Source organism: Somniosus microcephalus, chromosome 13, assembly GCF_052327205.1.
Source record: "Somniosus microcephalus isolate GS21.2 chromosome 13, FLI_Smic_1.0, whole genome shotgun sequence".
Lineage (NCBI taxonomy): Eukaryota > Metazoa > Chordata > Chondrichthyes > Squaliformes > Somniosidae > Somniosus > Somniosus microcephalus.
Genome location: NC_140999.1, coordinates 198,472,941 through 198,492,222, shown reverse-complemented (window position 1 = coordinate 198,492,222; position 19,282 = coordinate 198,472,941). Strand labels below are relative to the sequence as shown.

The window sequence follows — 19,282 nt, the reverse complement described above, 5'->3', positions numbered from 1 at the left end:
ACAGATCCTTGAAGGCATCTCTTTGAGCCAGCCTCCAGGACGGCGCCTGGACCGACCGACTCCCGTGGGTCCTCCTCGGCCTGCGCTCCGCGGTTAAAGAAGACCTCCACGCATCGGCAGCAGAGCTCATGTACGGCCAGCCACTGCGCGTACCCGGCGAGTTCCTGCCCACCGCCACGACACCCTGGTCAGCCGACCAGCAACGCCACGACTTCGCCTCACCGGCGCTACAGTTCGCCCCGGTGCCCATTGCCCGGCATGGCGAATCCACCTCACACGTCCCGCTAAGCCTGCACCAGGCACGGTTCGTTTTCGTCCGGCACGACGCCCACCGCGGACCCCTTCAACCCCCGTACGACAGGCCCTACAAAGTGCTACAGGCTGGGGACAAATTTTTCGACCTACAAGTGGGCGACAGGACTGAAAAAGTGTCGGTTGACCGACTCAAGCCAGCACACTCGGAGCCCGGTGAGCAGGTCCCAGTAGCTCGTCCACCACCACGCGGCCGACCTGCCCTCAAGCCAGTACACCCGGCTGCTCCACGCCCGGCCGTTCCACGTCCACCAGCGTCCAACAAGAGCCGCTCCGGCCAGCCCATCAGACCGCCGCACCGTCTCGTCCACACCTCCCAAGCGGATTCTGGGGGGAGCTGTGTGGCGGATCGCCACCTAAACGGGCGCAATCCACTTTTCCGTCCGTGGACAATAAATCGGGCACCTTGCCTTTAAGAAGCATGCTGCCTTTAAGGCATGACAAAGGAGCGGGCGTCGCCCTCAGTGTGTACACAAAAGCGCGGGCGTCGCCCTCATTCTAGCTTTGGGTTTAGCAGAGAGAAGAGCTGGGGCAGCCATCTCTCAAGAGAATGTAATAAAAGCCATGTGTTCCTCAGATCGGTTTGGCCTCCATTCGTGTTCCGCGGCAGCCTCAACAGCAGAATCATTACCATCCGAAAAAATGGAAGTGGTGGTTATGATCTGAAGTAGTCGAACTCAATGTTGTCTGGAAGGCTGTAAAGTGCCTAATTGAAAGATGAGGTGCTGTTCCTCACACTTCCATTGACCTTCATTGGTACAGTGTAGGAGGCCGAGGTCAGAGTGGGAGTCGGACAGAGAATTAAAATGGCAAGTGACTGGAAGCTCAGGGTCATGCTAGCAGCCTGAACCGAGGTGTTCAGCAAACAGTAAGCACACAAACTGCTTCAATCTCTCCAAAACCAGGCCGAGCAAAAACACTTGGTGAGAGAAGGTCAGATACAATCATTAAGCTGCTTCATTTCACAGTAAAGTGAACATATAGAATGCTCATTATGATCGGATTCACATATTTGAAACAGTACAACTTATTTTCAAATAACAATTTAAAATACAAACACACCACACTATCCCACATCAGTGGGTCGTCTTACTTGACTTAAACAAGGTGGCTGCTAACTATCCTTCAGCATTTCTAGTTTCTTTGCCTCTGTAAAGCTCTCATAGCTTTCTGTTTAACAAACCAGGCTGACTTCACAGTCTGTGTGTTACAAAGAACCCTTCTGTCAGGCAGTGTCCGAGTCTCTGTCTAATCTCCCTCTGTTCACAGTCAAAACAGGATCGAAGACTTTCCAATTCAATGGCTGTGATGTGAGGTGTTTTTTACATTGCCGAGATAGTCTAATAAATTACGTCACTGGCAGCGCAAAGCAGTTGTCACATTTGCCGACACAACAAGTGACTGCAGTGTAATGGTGTGAAGCACACTGCCACATTGCAGTGTGATGAGGTGATGATGAATAAAGCTGTTCCTGCCTTTGCTTACCTTCATGATGATGGACTGAATTTTCCCGCAGTCTTTTCCCTTCTCTTCCTCGACCACTGAGTAAAGAATCTGTTGGGAAGGTATCCGTGCAAACGCTACACGCTTCCCATTGCTCAGCATCCAGATAAAGACATCTGGGATTGGTGCTTGGGGCTAAAGGAAAACCAGAGGAATAAATACAGAAAATTCCAGGAGAGTTTTGGCTGACGGGGAATATTCTCCGTGACTGACTATCCCAGAAACTCAGTCTCCTTGAGCTGTGATCTGACACAAGCTCCCCGCGCCAGGGGTGTTCGAGACTCCCCGCGCCAGGGGTGTTCGAGACTCCCCGCGCCAGGGGTGTTCGAGACTCCCCGCGCCAGGGGTGTTCGAGACTCCCCGCGCCAGGGGTGTTCGAGACTCCCCGCGCCAGGGGTGTTCGAGACTCCCCGCGCCAGGGGTGTTCGAGACTCCCCGCGCCAGGGGTGTTCGAGACTCCCCGCGCCAGGGGTGTTCGAGACTCCCCGCGCCAGGGGTGTTCGAGACTCCCCGCGCCAGGGGTGTTCGAGACTCCCCGCGCCAGGAATGCTCTAGACTCTCAGGAGGGAGTCAGTCACTCATGATTTTCATACTTTAACAAGGATCAAAATTAGAATTACATTTCTCATAAAGATGAAAAATAAAATAAGACAGATTTATAGGGCCATGGGGCCCTGATTTTGGGATTATACATGGCCACTAATTTTCATTTTCATGGAATGAGGTCCGACAGGTATAACAACGGAAGTGTTTGGCTCGCTCACCATAAACCACCACATCGTCATTTCCTTAATGATTACGTGGATTGGAACAGAATTTCTTGGATAATTGTGTTTTTTATTATGAGAACAGTAGCTATTAGAGAACTAAGTTTTAGCTGAAATGCGATATTTACTCGCTAGCACTGGGTGAGAATGAAGCACAGAAAAATGTGAGGTATTACATTTTGGTAGGAAGAATAAGGTCACATATTACTTGGAAAATAAGTGTCTAAATAGAGGAGCAGAGGGATCTGGGGCTATAGATACACAAATCACCAAAAGTAGCGACACAGGTTAAAAAGGCCATAAAAAAAGCAGAGGAACTCCAGAGGAACAGAATTCAAAAGCAGAGAAGTTATGTTAAACTTATATCAAATCTTGGTTACATAGGATATATAGCACAGAAACAGGCCATTCGGCCCAACCAGTCCATGCCGGCATTTATGCTCCACTCGAGCCTCCTCCCGTCTTTCCTCATCTAAATCGATCAGCATAACCCTCTATTCCCTTCTCCCTCATATGCTTGTCTAGCCTCCCCTTAAATGCATCTGTACTATTCACTTCAACCACTCCCTGTGGTAGCGAGTTCCACATTCTCACCACTCTCTGGGTAAAGAAGTTTCTTCTGAATTCCCTATTGGATTTCTTGGTGACTCTCTTATATTGATGGCCTCTAGTTTTACTCTTCCCCACAAGTGGAAACATTCCCTCTGTATCCACTCTATCAAAACCTTTCATAATTTTAAAGACCTCTATTAGGTCACCCCTCAGCCTTCTCTTTTCAAGAGAAAAGAGACCCAGCCTGTTCATCCATTCCCAATAGGTATACCCTCGCATTTCTAGCATCATCCTTGTAAATTTTCTCTGCACCCTCTCCAGTGCCTCTATATCCTTTTTATAATATGGCGACCAGAACTGTACACAGTGCTCTAAGTGTGGTCTAACCAAGGTTCGATACAGATTTAGCATAACTTCACTACTTTTCAATTCTATCTTCTCTGGAAATAAACCCTAGTGCTTGGTTTGCTTTTTTTATGGCCTTGTTAACCTGTCGCTACTTTTAATGATTTGTGTATTTGTACTCCGAGATCCCTTTGTTCCTCTTGGTTGGTGAGTATTTCTCTTTTTTAAACTTTAACTCTGTAGTTTATCGTTACTAGGGTCTTTTCTGGTGTAGCAGGTACTGTTGGTAGACTATACAAGAGCCTTAGAGATATCTTTAATTGGTGATAGTAAATTAATTTAAATTAATTAAGGGGTAAGTCATGCCAGGAGAGCCCAGCCCCGTGATGTGCTCCTCCTGCTCCATGTGGGAATTCAGGGACACTGCCCCTGGTGACTATGTGTGCAGGAAATGCATCCATCTGCAGCTATTAGCAGACCGCATTGAGGAGCTGGGGCTGCGGGTGGATGGGTTGTGGAGCATTCACGAGGCTGAGAAGTTCGTGGATAGCACGTTTAGTGAGTTGGTCACACCGCAGGGAAGGGCTGCACAGGAAGAAAGGAAATGGGTGACCACCAGGCGGAGCAATAGAAGTAGGCAGGTAGTGCAGAAAACCCCTGTGACCATTCCCCTCTCAAACAAGTATACCGTTTTGGATACTGTTGGGGGGAATGACTCACCAGGGGAAGGCAGCAGCAGCCAGCTTCCTGGCACTGGGGGCGCTCCTGCTGCCCAGGAGGGGAGGAAAAAGAGTGGGAGAGCAATAGTCGTAGGGGATTCTATAGTAAGGGGAACAGATAGGCGTTTCTGTGGCCGTAGACGTGAATCCAGGATGGTTTGTTGCCTCCCTGGTGCCAGGGTCAAGGATGTCACTGAGCGGCTGCAGGGCATTCTGGAGGGGGAGGGTGAACAGCCAGAGGTCGTGGTCCACATTGGTACCATCGACATAGGTAAAAAGAGGGATGAGGTCCTGCAGCAAGAATTTAGGGAGCTAGGGGCAAGATTAAGGAGCAGGACCTCGAAGGTTGTAATCTCTGGATTACTCCCGGTGCCACGTGCTAGTGAGTATAGGAATAGGAGGATAGAACAGATGAATGCGTGGCTAAAGGGATGGTGCAGGAGGGAGGGCTTTAGTTTCCTGGATCACTGGGTCTGCTTCTGGGACAGGTGGGACTTGTACAAGTCGGACGGTTTACACCTGAACCAGAGGGGAACCAATATCCTTGCGGGGAGGTTTGCTAGCACTGCTGGGGGGGGTTTAAACTAATTCGGTAGGGGGATGGGATACAGAGTGGAGCTATAGTAGGGGGTGATGTACAGCCAAATAAGGAGGAAAAAACAAGTCAGCAGGGAAGGCAGAGCAAATATGTGAAGGCAAAAGGGAATATGGCAGGGCTGGAAGGCATTTATTTTAATGCAAGGAGTCTTGCAAATAAGGTGGATGAACTGAAGTTGTTGTTGAACACATGGGAGTACGATATTGTTGCTATCACGGGGACATGGTTGAGGGAGGGTCAGGACTGGCAGCTAAATATTCCGGGGTATAGAATCTTCAGGCGAGACAGAGGGGGGTGTAAAAGGGGAGGGGGTGTTGCAATATTAATTAAGGAGTCTATTACTGCTGTAAGGAGGGATGATATATTAGCGGGTTCCTCTAATGAGGCCATATGGGTAGAACTTAAAAACAAAAAGGGGTCAAGCACCTTGCTGGGAGTGTACTATAGGCCCCCAAACAGTCAGGGGGAGATAGAGGAACAGATATGCAGGCAGATATCAGAAAAGTGTGAAAATAATAGGGTAGTAATAGTGGGGGATTTCAACTTCCCCAATATAAATTGGGATAGTCAGAGTGTGAAAGGCTTGGAGGGAGCAGAATTCTTAAAGTGCATCCAGGAAAGCTTTTTGAGCCAACATGTGAAAGTCCTACAAGAGAGGGGGCGGTACTGGACCTAATTCTAGGGAATGTAGCCGGGCAGGTGGTGGAAGTGTCTGTAGGAGAGCATTTTGGCGATAGTGACCACAATTCGGTGAGATTTAAGGTGGTCATGGAAAAAGACAAAGACGGCCCGGAAATCAGGGTTCTAAATTGGGGGAAGGCCGATTTTAATAAGATAAGACAGGATCTGGCAAAAGTGGACTGGGAGCAGCTACTTATAGGAAAATCCACATCAAAACAGTGGGAGGCTTTCAGAAGGGAAATAGAGAGAGTACAACACCAACATGTTCCTGTAAAGGTCAAGGGTGGGACCAACAAGCAAAGGGAACCTTGGATGACAAAGGATATACAAAAATGCATTAGGAAAAAAAGGGGGGCTTTTGGCAGTTACAAAAGACAAAAGACGGTGGAAGCCCTAGAGGAGTATAAGAGGTGCAGGGGCATACTTAAAAAGGAAATTAGGAGGGCGAGGAGGGGCCATGAAATAACACTGGCGAGCAAAATAAAGGAAAATCCTAAGATGTTTTATAAGTATATTAAGGGCAAGAGGATAACCAGGGAAAGGGTAGGGCCCATTAGGGACCAAAGTGGCAAGCTGTGTGTAGAGCCAGATGAAGTAGGTGGGGTTTTAAATGAATTTTTTGCCTCAGTGTTCACTATGGAGAAAGACGATGTAGACATAGAAGTCGGGCAAGGGGACTGTGACATACTTGAACATATTAGCATCGAGAGGGAGGAGGTACTAGCGGTTTTAGCAGGCCAAAAAGTGGATAAATCCCCAGGCCCGGACGAGATGTATCCCAGGTTGTTGTGTGAGGCAAAGGAGGAGATTGCAGGGGCTCTGACACAAATTTTCAGAACCTCTCTGGCCACAGGGGATGTACCAGAGGACTGGAGAACAGCTAACGTAGTACCATTATTCAAGAAGGGTAGCAGGGATAAACCAGGGAATTACAGGCCAGTGAGCCTAACATCTGTGGTAGGGAAATTATTGGAAAAAATTCTGAGGGACAAAATTAGTCTCCACTTGGAGAGGCAAGGATTAATCGGGGATAGTCAGCATGGCTTTGTCAAGGGTAAATCATGTCTGACCAATCTGATTGAATTTTTCGAGGGGGTGACTAGGTGTGTGGATGAGGGAAATGCTGTGGATGTGGTTTACATGGACTTCAGTAAAGCTTTTGACAAAGTCCCGCATAGGAGACTGGTCAAGAAGGTAAGAGCCCATGGGATCCAGGGGGCCTTGGCGCGTTGGATCCTAAACTGGCTGAGTGGCAGGAGGCAGAGGGTGATGGTCGAAGGTTGCTTTTGTGACTGGAAGCCTGTGTCCAGTGGGGTACCTCAGGGATCGGTGCTGGGTCCCTTGCTGTTTGTGATCTACATTAATGATTTGGATGAGAATGTAAAGGGTATGATCAGTAAGTTCGCGGATGACACGAAAATTGGTGGGGTGGTAAATTGCGAGGAGGAAAGCCTCAGGCTACAGGACGATATTAACGGGTTGGTCAGATGGGCGGAAAAGTGGCAAATGGAATTTAACCCGGAAAAGTGCGAGGTGATGCATTTTGGACGGACAAATAAGGCAAGGGAATACACAATGAGTGGTAGGACCCTAGGAAGTACAGAGGGTCAGAGGGACCTTGGTGTACATGTACATAGATCCCTGAAGGCAGCGGAACAGGTAGATAAGGTGGTTAAAAAGGCTTATGGGATACTTGCCTTCATTAGCAGAGGCATAGAATATAAGAGCAGGGAGGTTATGATGGAGCTGTACAAAACGCTGGTGAGGCCACAGCTGGAGTACTGTGTGCAGTTCTGGTCGCCTCACTATAGGAAGGATGTGATTGCTTTGGAGAGGGTGCAGAGAAGATTCACCAGGATGTTACCTGGGATGGAGCGCCTCAGCTATGAAGAAAGACTCAACAGGCTGGGGTTGTTTTCCTTGGAGCAAAGGAGGCTGAGGGGGGACCTGATTGAGGTGTAAAAAATGATGAGGGGCATAGATAGGGTGGATAAAGAGGAACTTTTCCCCTTAGTAGGGGGATCAATAACAAGGGGGCACAGATTCAGGGTAAGGGGCAGGAGATTTAGGGGGGATTTGAGGAGGAACTTTTTCACCCAGAGGGTGGTTGGAAGCTGGAACTCACTGCCTGAAAGGGTGGTAGAGGCAGGAACCCTCACAACATTCAAGAAGCATTTGGATGAGCACTTGAAATGCCATTGCATACAAGGCTATGGACCAAATGCTGGAAAATGGGATTAGACTGGATAGGGAGGGATGGGTGGCGCAGACACGATGGGCCGAAGGGCCTCTTTCTGTGCTGTAAAACTCTATGACTCTATGACTCTACCCCACCTAGACTCGCACCCTCCAAGTTATAAGTGACCTCTCTATTCTTCCTACCAAAATGCAATACCTCACATTTATCTGTGTTGAAATTCATCTGCGAATTACATGCCCATTCAGGAAGTTTATTAATATCTTCCTGTAATTTGTTGCAATTCTCCTCAGTATTGTCTATCCACCCCCCGCCACAATTTGGTGTCATCCACAAATTTAGACCATACTTGGGAGTATTGTGAACAGTTCTGGTTTTCATATTACAAAAAGGATATAGAGGCACTGGAGAAGGTGAAAAAAAATTACTAGAATGATACCAGACTGAGTGGTTATAACTATCAGGAAAGACTGACCAGGCTGGGGCTCTTTTCTCTAGAAAAGAGAAGACTGAGGGGTGAGCTGATAGAGTTATGAAGGGGTTCGATAAGGTAAACCTAGAGAAGATGTTTCCACTTGCGGGCGAGACCAGAACTAGGGGCCATAAATATCAGAGTCACTAATAAATCCAATAAGGAATTCAGGAGAAACTTCTTTACCCAGAGAGTGGTGAGAATGTGGGATTCGCTACTACAAGGAGTGGTTGAGGCAAATAACATATAAAAAGACACAGATTTATTTTTGGGGTGGGTGGGGGGTTAATTTACTCTAAGTGCTTTAGTGCAGGAAAGTGTCTGTATGATGTTTTAACACTTTAAAATAAACAGGCCAAAGTAACATTAAGATGCTGCCAAAGTCATGGTGAAAGAGGAGGTAATTGAGATATTGGATGGGATAAAAATTGATAAGGAGAAGGTACTGGAAAGGCTGGCTGTACTTAAACATAGAAGATAGGAGCAGGAGTGGGCCATTCGGCCCCTCGAGCCTGCTCCGCCATTCAATGCGATCATGGCTGATCATAAAGTAGATAAGACACCAGGACCGGATGGGATGCATCCTCGGATGCTGAGGGAAGTAAAGGTGGAAATTGTGGAGGTACTGGCCATAATCTTCCAATCCTCCTTGGATACAGGGGTGGTGCCAGAGGACTGGAGAACTGCAAATGTTACACCCTTGTTCAAAAAAGGTGTAAAAATAAACCCAGCAACTACAGGCCAGTCAGTTTAATCTCGGTAGTGGGGAAGCTTTTAGAAACGATAATCCAGGACAAAATTAACAGTCATTTGGACAAGTGTGGATTAATTAAGGAAAGTCAGCATGGATTTGTTAAAGGCAAATCATGTTTAACTAACTTGATTGAGTTTTTTGATGAGGTAACAGAGAGGGTTGATGAGGATAATGCGGTTGATGTGGTGTACATGGATTTCCAAAAGGCGTTTGATAAAGTGCCACATAATAGGCTTGCCAGCAAAGTTGAAGCCCATGGAATAAAAGGGACAGTGGCAGCATGGATACAAAATTGGCTGAGTGACAGGAATCAGAGAGTAGTGGTGAACGGTTGTTTTTCGGACTGGAGGATGGTATACAATGGTGTTTCCCAGGGGTCGGTATTGGGACCACTGCTTTTCTTGATATATATTAATGACTTAGACTTGGGTGTACAGGGCACAATTTCATAATTTGCCGATGACACAAAACTTGGAAGTATAGTGAACAGTGAGAAGGATAGGGATAGACTTCAAGAAGACATAGACAGGCTGGTGGAATGGGCAGACACGTGGCAGATGAAATTTAACGCAGAAAAGTATGAAGTGATACATTTTTGTAGGAAGAATGAGGAGAGGCAATATAAACTGAAGGGTACAATTATAAAGGGGGTGCATGAACAGAGAGACCTGGGGGTATGTGTGCACAAATCGTTAAAGGTGGCAGGGCAGATTGAGAAAGCGGTTAAAAAAGCATACGGGATCCTGGGCTTCATGAATAGAGGTATAGGGCACAAAAGCAAGGAAGTTATGATGAACCTTTATAAAATACTGGTTCGGCCTCAACTGGAGTATTGTGTCCAATTCTGGGCACTGCACTTTAGGAAGGATGTGAAGGCCTTAGAGAGGGTGCAGAAAAAATTTACAAGAATGATTCCAGGAATGAGGGACTTCAGTTTTGTGGATAGACTGGAGAAGCTGGGGTTGTTCTCCTTAGAGCAGAGAAGGTTGAGAGGAGATTTGATAGAGGTGTTCAGAATCATGAGGGGTCTGAACAGAGTTGATAGAGAGAAACTGTTCCCATTGGCAGAAGGGTCGAGAACCAGAGGACACAGATTCAAGGTGATTGGCAGAAGAACCAAAGACGACATGAGGAAAAACTTTTTTATGCAGCGAGTGGTTAGGATCTGGAATTCACTGCCTGAAAGGGCGGTGGAGGCAGATTCAATTGTGGCTTTCAAAAGGGAATTGGATAAGTACCTGAAGGAGAAAAATTTGCAGGGCTACGGGGAAAGGGCGGGGGAGTGGGACGAGCTGAATTGCTCTTGCAGAGAGCCAGCATGGGCTCGACGGGCCGAATGGCCTCCCTTTGTGCTGTAACCATTCTATGATTCTATCGCATGACCAGAGGAAACTCAAGCACTTGCAGATTAATTTCCATTTAAAAATTTCTGGACAACCTGCTCAAACACCCAGTTATAAAACAGACAGAGTCAATATCGTACCCCTGACGCTGTAAATCATCTCACCTCCTTCACTCGATTTTTGACTTTCTCCAGTAGTTTCTGTACCTCACTCAGTTGCTCCTTTATATTTTTCTTGTTTAACCTTCTCATAATTCTTAGCGCCTGCTTTGCATGAATAATCTGGAAAATATAAAATACCAAACATTTGTTGTAAAACGTCTGCAGTATATCACAAATGTATTTTTTTTAAAATCTTTAAAATAATTCACACTGTTTTTCCAAAGTAACATTAGAATCAATTATTTTGTGATATTTTTCTCTGTTACTCTATCTAGTACTTCCACAACCAAATACTATGCCCAGCACCTGCTGGCATCCCCCCGGCAACCTGCTCCCTCCACGCCTCCATCCATAGTCCACTGGCTGCAGAACATTGCCAGGTCTGGGATTCAGCACTGTTCCCTCGCCTCGTCTTTATCCAGTCAGAGAAAGCACAGGTATGCAATTGGGACACAATTGGGTAAAAACGTTCTATTAACATGAGATTTGCAGCGTTAATAACCGGCAGTTTTTTTTTATCCTGTGGCATCTCCCTACACTGGCACAGCTCCTCCAATGGGGAATCCCAGGCACTGACACAGCTCGTCCACTGGGGAATCCCAGGCACTGACACAGCTCGTCCAGTGCGGAATCCCAGGCACTGGCACAGCTCGTCCAGTGGGGAATCCCAGGCACTGACACAGCTCGCCAGTGGGGAATCCCAAGCACTGACACAGCTCGTCCAGTGGGGAATCCCAGGCACTGGCACAGCTCGTCCAGTGGGGAATCCCAGGCACTGACACAGCTCGCCAGTGGGGAATCCCAGGCGACAACACAGCTCCCAGTAGGGAATCCCAGGCACTGACACAGCTCACCAGTGGGGAATCCCAGGCACTGACACAGCTCGTCCAGTGGGGAATCCCAGGCACTGACACAGCTCGTCCAGTGGGGAATCCCAGGCGCTGACACAGCTCGTCCAGTGGGGAATCCCAGGCACTGACACAGCTCGCCAGTGGGGAATCCCAGGCACTGACACAGCTCGCCAGTGGGGAATCCCAGGCACTGACACAGCTCGCCAGTGGGGAATCCCAGGCGACAACACAGCTCGCCAGTGGGGAATCCCAGGCACTGACACAGCTCGTCCAGTGGGGAATCCCATGCACTGACACAGCTCGCCAGTGGGGAATCCCAGGCACTGACACAGCTCGTCCGTGGGGAATCCCAGGCGACAACACAGCTCGTCCAGTGGGGAATCCCAGGCACTGACACAGCTCGTCCAGTGGGGAATCCCAGGCACTGACACAGCTCGTCCAGTGGGGAGTCCCAGGCGACAACACAGCTCACCAGTGGGGAATCCCAGGCACTGACACAGCTCGTCCGTGGGGAATCCCAGGCGACAACACAGCTCGTCCAGTGGGGAATCCCATGCACTGACACAGCTCGCCAGTGGGTAATCCCAGGCGACAACACAGCTCGTCCAGTGGGGAATCCCAGGCACTGACACAGCTCGTCCGTGGGGAATCCCAGGCGACAACACAGCTCGTCCAGTGGGGAATCCCAGGCACTGACGCACCTCGTCCAGTGGGGAATCCCAGGCACTGACACAGCTCGTCCAGTGGGGAATCCCAGGCACTGACACCGCTTGTCCAGTGGGGAATCCCAGGCACTGACACAGCTCGTCCAGTGGGGAATCCCAGGCACTGACACAGCTCGCCAGTGGGGAATCCCAGGCACTCACACAGCTCGTCCAGTGGGGAATCCCAGGCACTGACACAGCTCGTCCAGTGGGGAATCCCAGGCACTGACACAGCTCGCCAGTGGGGAATCCCAGGCACTGACACAGCTCGCCAGTGGGGAATCCCAGGCACTGACACAGCTCGCCAGTGGGGAATCCCAGGCACTGACACAGCTCGCCAGTGGGGAATCCCAGGCACTGACACAGCTCGCCAGTGGGGAATCCCAGGCACTGACACAGCTTGTCCAGTGGGGAATCCCAGGCATTGACACAGCTCGCCAGTGGGGAATCCCAGGCGACGACACAGCTCGCCAGTGGGGAATCCCAGGCGACAACACAGCTCGCCAGTGGGGAATCCCAGGCGACAACACAGCTCGCCAGTGGGGAATCCCAGGCACTGACACAGCTCGCCAGTGGGGAATCCCAGGCACTGACACAGCTCGCCAGTGGGAAATCCCAGGCACTGACACAGCTCACCAGTGGGGAATCCCAGGCACTGACACAGCTCACCAGTGGGGAATCCCAGGCACTCACACAGCTCACCAGTGGGGAATCCCAGGCACTGACACAGCTCACCAGTGGGAAATCCCAGGCACTGACACAGCTCGTCCAGTGGGGAATCCCAGGCGACAACAGAGCTCCCAGTGGGGAATCCCAGGCACTGACACAGCTTGCCAGTGGGGAATCCCAGGCACTGACACAGCTTGCCAGTGGGGAATCCTAGGCGACAACACAGCTCACCAGTGGGGAATCCCAGGCACTGACACAGCTCGTCCGTGGGGAATCCCAGGCAAGAACACAGCTCGTCCAGTGGGGAATCCCATGCACTGACACAGCTCGCCAGTGGGTAATCCCAGGCGACAACACAGCTCGTCCAGTGGGGAATCCCATGCACTGACACAGCTCGTCCAGTGGGGAATCCCAGGCGCTGACACAGCTCGTCCAGTGGGGAATCCCAGGCACTGACACAGCTCGCCAGTGGGGAATCCCAGGCACTGACACAGCTCGCCAGTGGGGAATCCCAGGCACTGACACAGCTCGCCAGTGGGGAATCCCAGGCGACAACACAGCTCGCCAGTGGGGAATCCCAGGCACTGACACAGCTCGTCCAGTGGGGAATCCCATGCACTGACACAGCTCGCCAGTGGGGAATCCCAGGCACTGACACAGCTCGTCCGTGGGGAATCCCAGGCGACAACACAGCTCGTCCAGTGGGGAATCCCAGGCACTGACACAGCTCGTCCAGTGGGGAATCCCAGGCACTGACACAGCTCGTCCAGTGGGGAGTCCCAGGCGACAACACAGCTCCCAGTGGGGAATCCCAGGCACTGACACAGCTTGCCAGTGGGGAATCCCAGGCACTGACACAGCTTGCCAGTGGGGAATCCTAGGCGACAACACAGCTCACCAGTGGGGAATCCCAGGCACTGACACAGCTCGTCCGTGGGGAATCCCAGGCGACAACACAGCTCGTCCAGTGGGGAATCCCATGCACTGACACAGCTCGCCAGTGGGTAATCCCAGGCGACAACACAGCTCGTCCAGTGGGGAATCCCAGGCACTGACACAGCTCGTCCGTGGGGAATCCCAGGCGACAACACAGCTCGTCCAGTGGGGAATCCCAGGCACTGACGCACCTCGTCCAGTGGGGAATCCCAGGCACTGACACAGCTCGTCCAGTGGGGAATCCCAGGCACTGACACAGCTTGTCCAGTGGGGAATCCCAGGCACTGACACAGCTCGTCCAGTGGGGAATCCCAGGCACTGACACAGCTCGCCAGTGGGGAATCCCAGGCACTCACACAGCTCGTCCAGTGGGGAATCCCAGGCACTGACACAGCTCACCAGTGGGGAATCCCAGGCACTAACACAGCTCGCCAGTGGGGAATCCCAGGCACTGACACAGCTCGCCAGTGGGGAATCCCAGGCACTGACACAGCTCGTCCAGTGGGGAATCCCAGGCACTGACACAGCTCGCCAGTGGGGAATCCCAGGCACTGACACAGCTCGCCAGTGGGGAATCCCAGGCACTGACACAGCTCGCCAGTGGGGAATCCCAGGCACTGACACAGCTCGCCAGTGGGGAATCCCAGGCACTGACACAGCTCGCCAGTGGGGAATCCCAGGCACTGACACAGCTTGTCCAGTGGGGAATCCCAGGCATTGACACAGCTCGCCAGTGGGGAATCCCAGGCGACGACACAGCTCGCCAGTGGGGAATCCCAGGCGACAACACAGCTCGCCAGTGGGGAATCCCAGGCGACAACACAGCTCGCCAGTGGGGAATCCCAGGCACTGACACAGCTCGCCAGTGGGGAATCCCAGGCACTGACACAGCTCGCCAGTGGGAAATCCCAGGCACTGACACAGCTCACCAGTGGGGAATCCCAGGCACTGACACAGCTCACCAGTGGGGAATCCCAGGCACTCACACAGCTCACCAGTGGGGAATCCCAGGCACTGACACAGCTCACCAGTGGGAAATCCCAGGCACTGACACAGCTCGTCCAGTGGGGAATCCCAGGCGACAACACAGCTCCCAGTGGGGAATCCCAGGCACTGACACAGCTTGCCAGTGGGGAATCCCAGGCACTGACACAGCTTGCCAGTGGGGAATCCTAGGCGACAACACAGCTCACCAGTGGGGAATCCCAGGCACTGACACAGCTCGTCCGTGGGGAATCCCAGGCGACAACACAGCTCGTCCAGTGGGGAATCCCATGCACTGACACAGCTCGCCAGTGGGTAATCCCAGGCGACAACACAGCTCGTCCAGTGGGGAATCCCATGCACTGACACAGCTCGCCAGTGGGGAATCCCAAGCACTGACACAGCTCGTCCAGTGGGGAATCCCAGGCGACAACACAGCTCGTCCAGTGGGGAATCGCAGGCACTGACACAGCTCGTCCGTGGGGAATCCCAGGCGACAACACAGCTCGTCCAGTGGGGAATCCCAGGCACTGACACAGCTCGTTCAGTGGGGAATCCCAGGCACTGACACAGCTCGTCCAGTGGGGAATCCCAGGCACTGACTCAGTTCGTCCAGTGGGGAATCCCAGGCACTGACACAGCTCGTCCAGTGGGGAATCCCAGGCACTGACACAGCTCGTCCAGTGGGGAATCCCAGGCACTGGCACAGCTCGCCAGTGGGGAATCCCAGGCACTGACACAGCTCGCCAGTGGGGAATCCCAGGCACTGACACAGCTCGCCAGTGGGGAATCCCAGGCACTGACACAGCTCGTCCAGTGGGGAATCCCAGGCACCGACACAGCTCGCCAGTGGGGAATCCCAGGCACTGACACAGCTCGCCAGTGGGGAATCCCAGGCACTGGCACAGCTGGCCAGTGGGGAATCCCAGGCACTGACACAGCTCGCCAGTGGGGGATCCCAGGCACTGACACAGCTCGCCAGTGGGGAATCCCAGGCACTGACACAGCTCGTCCAGTGGGGAATCCCAGGCACTGGCACAGCTCGCCAGTGGGGAATCCTAGGCACTGACACAGCTCGCCAGTGGGGCATCCCAGGCGACAACACAGCTCGCCAGTGGGGAATCCCAGGCACTGACACAGCTCGCCAGTGGGGAATCCCAGGCACTGACACAGCTCGCCAGTGGGGAATCCCAGGCACTGACACAGCTCGCCAGTGGTGAATCCCAGGCACTGACACAGCTCGCCAGTGGGGAATCCCAGGCACTGACACAGCTCACCAGTGGGGAATCCCAGGCACTGACACAGCTCGTCCAGTGGGGAATCCTAGGCAACAACACAGCTCCCAGTGGGGAATCCCAGGCACTGACACAGCTTGCCAGTGGGGAATCCCAGGCACTGACACAGCTTGCCAGTGGGGAATCCTAGGCGACAACACAGCTCACCAGTGGGGAATCCCAGGCACTGACACAGCTCGTCCGTGGGGAATCCCAGGCGACAACACAGCTCGTCCAGTGGGGAATCCCAGGCACTGACACAGCTCGCCAGTGGGGAATCCCAGGCACTGACACAGCTCGTCCAGTGGGGAATCCCAGGCACTGACACAGCTCGCCAGTGGGGAATCCCAGGCACTGACACAGCTCGCCAGTGGGTAATCCCAGGCGACAACACAGCTCGCCAGTAGGGAATCCCAGGCACTGACACAGCTCGCCAGTGGGGAATCCCAGGCACTGACACAGCTCGTCCAGTGGGGAATCCCAGGCACTGACACAGCTCGCCAGTGGGGAATCCCAGGCGACGACACAGCTCGCCAGTGGGGAATCCCAGGCGACAACACAGCTCGCCAGTGGGGAATCCCAGGCGACAACACAGCTCGCCAGTGGGGAATCCCAGGCACTGACACAGCTTGCCAGTGGGGAATCCCAGGCACTGACACAGCTCGCCAGTGGGAAATCCCAGGCACTGACACAGCTCACCAGTGGGGAATCCCAGGCACTGACACAGCTCACCAGTGGGGAATCCCAGGCACTCACACAGCTCACCAGTGGGGAATCCCAGGCACTGACACAGCTCACCAGTGGGAAATCCCAGGCACTGACACAGCTCGTCCAGTGGGGAATCCCAGGCGACAACACAGCTCCCAGTGGGGAATCCCAGGCACTGACACAGCTTGCCAGTGGGGAATCCCAGGCACTGACACAGCTTGCCAGTGGGGAATCCTAGGCGACAACACAGCTCACCAGTGGGGAATCCCAGGCAGTGACACAGCTCGTCCGTGGGGAATCCCAGGCGACAACACAGCTCGTCCAGTGGGGAATCCCATGCACTGACACAGCTCGCCAGTGGGTAATCCCAGGCGACAACACAGCTCGTCCAGTGGGGAATCCCATGCACTGACACAGCTCGCCAGTGGGGAATCCCAGGCACTGACACAGCTCGTCCAGTGGGGAATCCCAGGCGACAACACAGCTCGTCCAGTGGGGAATCGCAGGCACTGACACAGCTCGTCCGTGGGGAATCCCAGGCGACAACACAGCTCGTCCAGTGGGGAATCCCAGGCACTGACACAGCTCGTCCAGTGGGGAATCCCAGGCACTGACACAGCTCGTCCAGTGGGGAATCCCAGGCACTGACTCAGCTCGTCCAGTGGGGAATCCCAGGCACTGACACAGCTCGTCCAGTGGGGAATCCCAAGCACTGACACAGCTCGTCCAGTGGGGAATCCCAGGCACTGGCACAGCTCGCCAGTGGGGAATCCCAGGCACTGACACAGCTCGTCCAGTGGGGAATCCCAGGCACTGACACAGCTCGCCAGTGGGGAATCCCAGGCACTGACACAGCTCGTCCAGTGGGGAATCCCAGGCACTGACACAGCTCGCCAGTGGGGAATCCCAGGCACTGACACAGCTCGCCAGTGGGGAATCCCAGGCACTGGCACAGCTCGCCAGTGGGGAATCCCATGCACTGACACAGCTCGCCAGTGGGGAATCCCAGGCACTGACACAGCTCGTCCAGTGGGGAATCCCAGGCGACAACACAGCTCGTCCAGTGGGGAATCCCAGGCACTGACACAGCTCGTCCAGTGGGGAATCCCAGGCACTGACACAGCTCGTCCAGTGGGGAATCCCAGGCACTGACTCAGTTCGTCCAGTGGGGAATCCCAGGCACTGACACAGCTCGTCCAGTGGGGAATCCCAGGCACTGACACAGCTCGTCCAGTGGGGAATCCCAGGCACTGGCACAGCTCGCCAGTGGGGAATCCCAGGCACTGACACAGCTCGCCAGTGGGGAATCCCAGGCACTGACACAGCTCGCCAGTGGGGAATCCCAGGCACTGACACAGCTCGTCCAGTGGGGAATCCCAGGCACTGACACAGCTCGCCAGTGGGGAATCCCAGGCACTGACACAGCTCGCCAGTGGGGAATCCCAGGCACTGGCACAGCTCGCCAGTGGGGAATCCCAGGCACTGACACAGCTCGCCAGTGGGGGATCCCAGGCACTGACACAGCTCGCCAGTGGGGAATCCCAGGCACTGACACAGCTCGTCCAGTGGGGAATCCCAGGCACTGGCACAGCTCGCCAGTGGGGAATCCTAGGCACTGACACAGCTCGCCAGTGGGGAATCCCAGGCGACAACACAGCTCGCCAGTGGGGAATCCCAGGCACTGACACAGCTCGCCAGTGGGGAATCCCAGGCACTGACACAGCTCGCCAGTGGGGAATCCCAGGCACTGACACAGCTCGCCAGTGGGAAATCCCAGGCACTGACACAGCTCGCCAGTGGGGAATCCCAGGCACTGACACAGCTCACCAGTGGGGAATCCCAGGCACTGACACAGCTCGTCCAGTGGGGAATCCTAGGCAACAACACAGCTCCCAGTGGGGAATCCCAGGCACTGACACAGCTTGCCAGTGGGGAATCCCAGGCACTGACACAGCTTGCCAGTGGGGAATCCTAGGCGACAACACAGCTCACCAGTGGGGAATCCCAGGCACTGACACAGCTCGTCCAGTGGGGAATCCCATGCACTGACACAGCTCGCCAGTGGGGAATCCCAGGCACTGACACAGCTCGTCCGTGGGGAATCCCAGGCGACAACACAGCTCGTCCAGTGGGGAATCCCAGGCACTGACACAGCTCGTCCAGTGGGGAATCCCAGGCACTGACACAGCTCGTCCAGTGGGGAGTCCCAGGCGACAACACAGCTCCCAGTGGGGAATCCCAGGCACTGACACAGCTTGCCAGTGGGGAATCCCAGGCACTGACACAGCTTGCCAGTGGGGAATCCTAGGCGACAACACAGCTCACCAGTGGGGAATCCCAGGCACTGACACAGCTCGTCCGTGGGGAATCCCAGGCGACAACACAGCTCGTCCAGTGGGGAATCCCATGCACTGACACAGCTCGCCAGTGGGTAATCCCAGGCGACAACACAGCTCGTCCAGTGGGGAATCCCAGGCACTGACACAGCTCGTCCGTGGGGAATCCCAGGCGACAACACAGCTCGTCCAGTGGGGAATCCCAGGCACTGACGCACCTCGTCCAGTGGGGAATCCCAGGCACTGACACAGCTCGTCCAGTGGGGAATCCCAGGCACTGACACAGCTTGTCCAGTGGGGAATCCCAGGCACTGACACAGCTCGTCCAGTGGGGAATCCCAGGCACTGACACAGCTCGCCAGTGGGGAATCCCAGGCACTCACACAGCTCGTCCAGTGGGGAATCCCAGGCACTGA

At 53.5% G+C, this 19,282-nt stretch overlaps 1 protein-coding gene across 1 annotated transcript in view; it reads right to left on the bottom strand.

The window, feature by feature from the left end:
- Positions 1–19,282, bottom strand: part of fer1l4 (fer-1 like family member 4) — a 294,195-nt gene that overhangs the window by 137,286 nt on the left and 137,627 nt on the right. Inside the window, exons 21-22 of the mRNA XM_086005966.1 lie at positions 10,408–10,524; positions 1,798–1,950 (exon numbers count right to left, since the gene is read on the bottom strand). Coding sequence (XP_085862092.1) covers positions 1,798–1,950; positions 10,408–10,524 — 270 coding nt within the window. The remainder of the gene's footprint in view (positions 1–1,797; positions 1,951–10,407; positions 10,525–19,282) is intronic.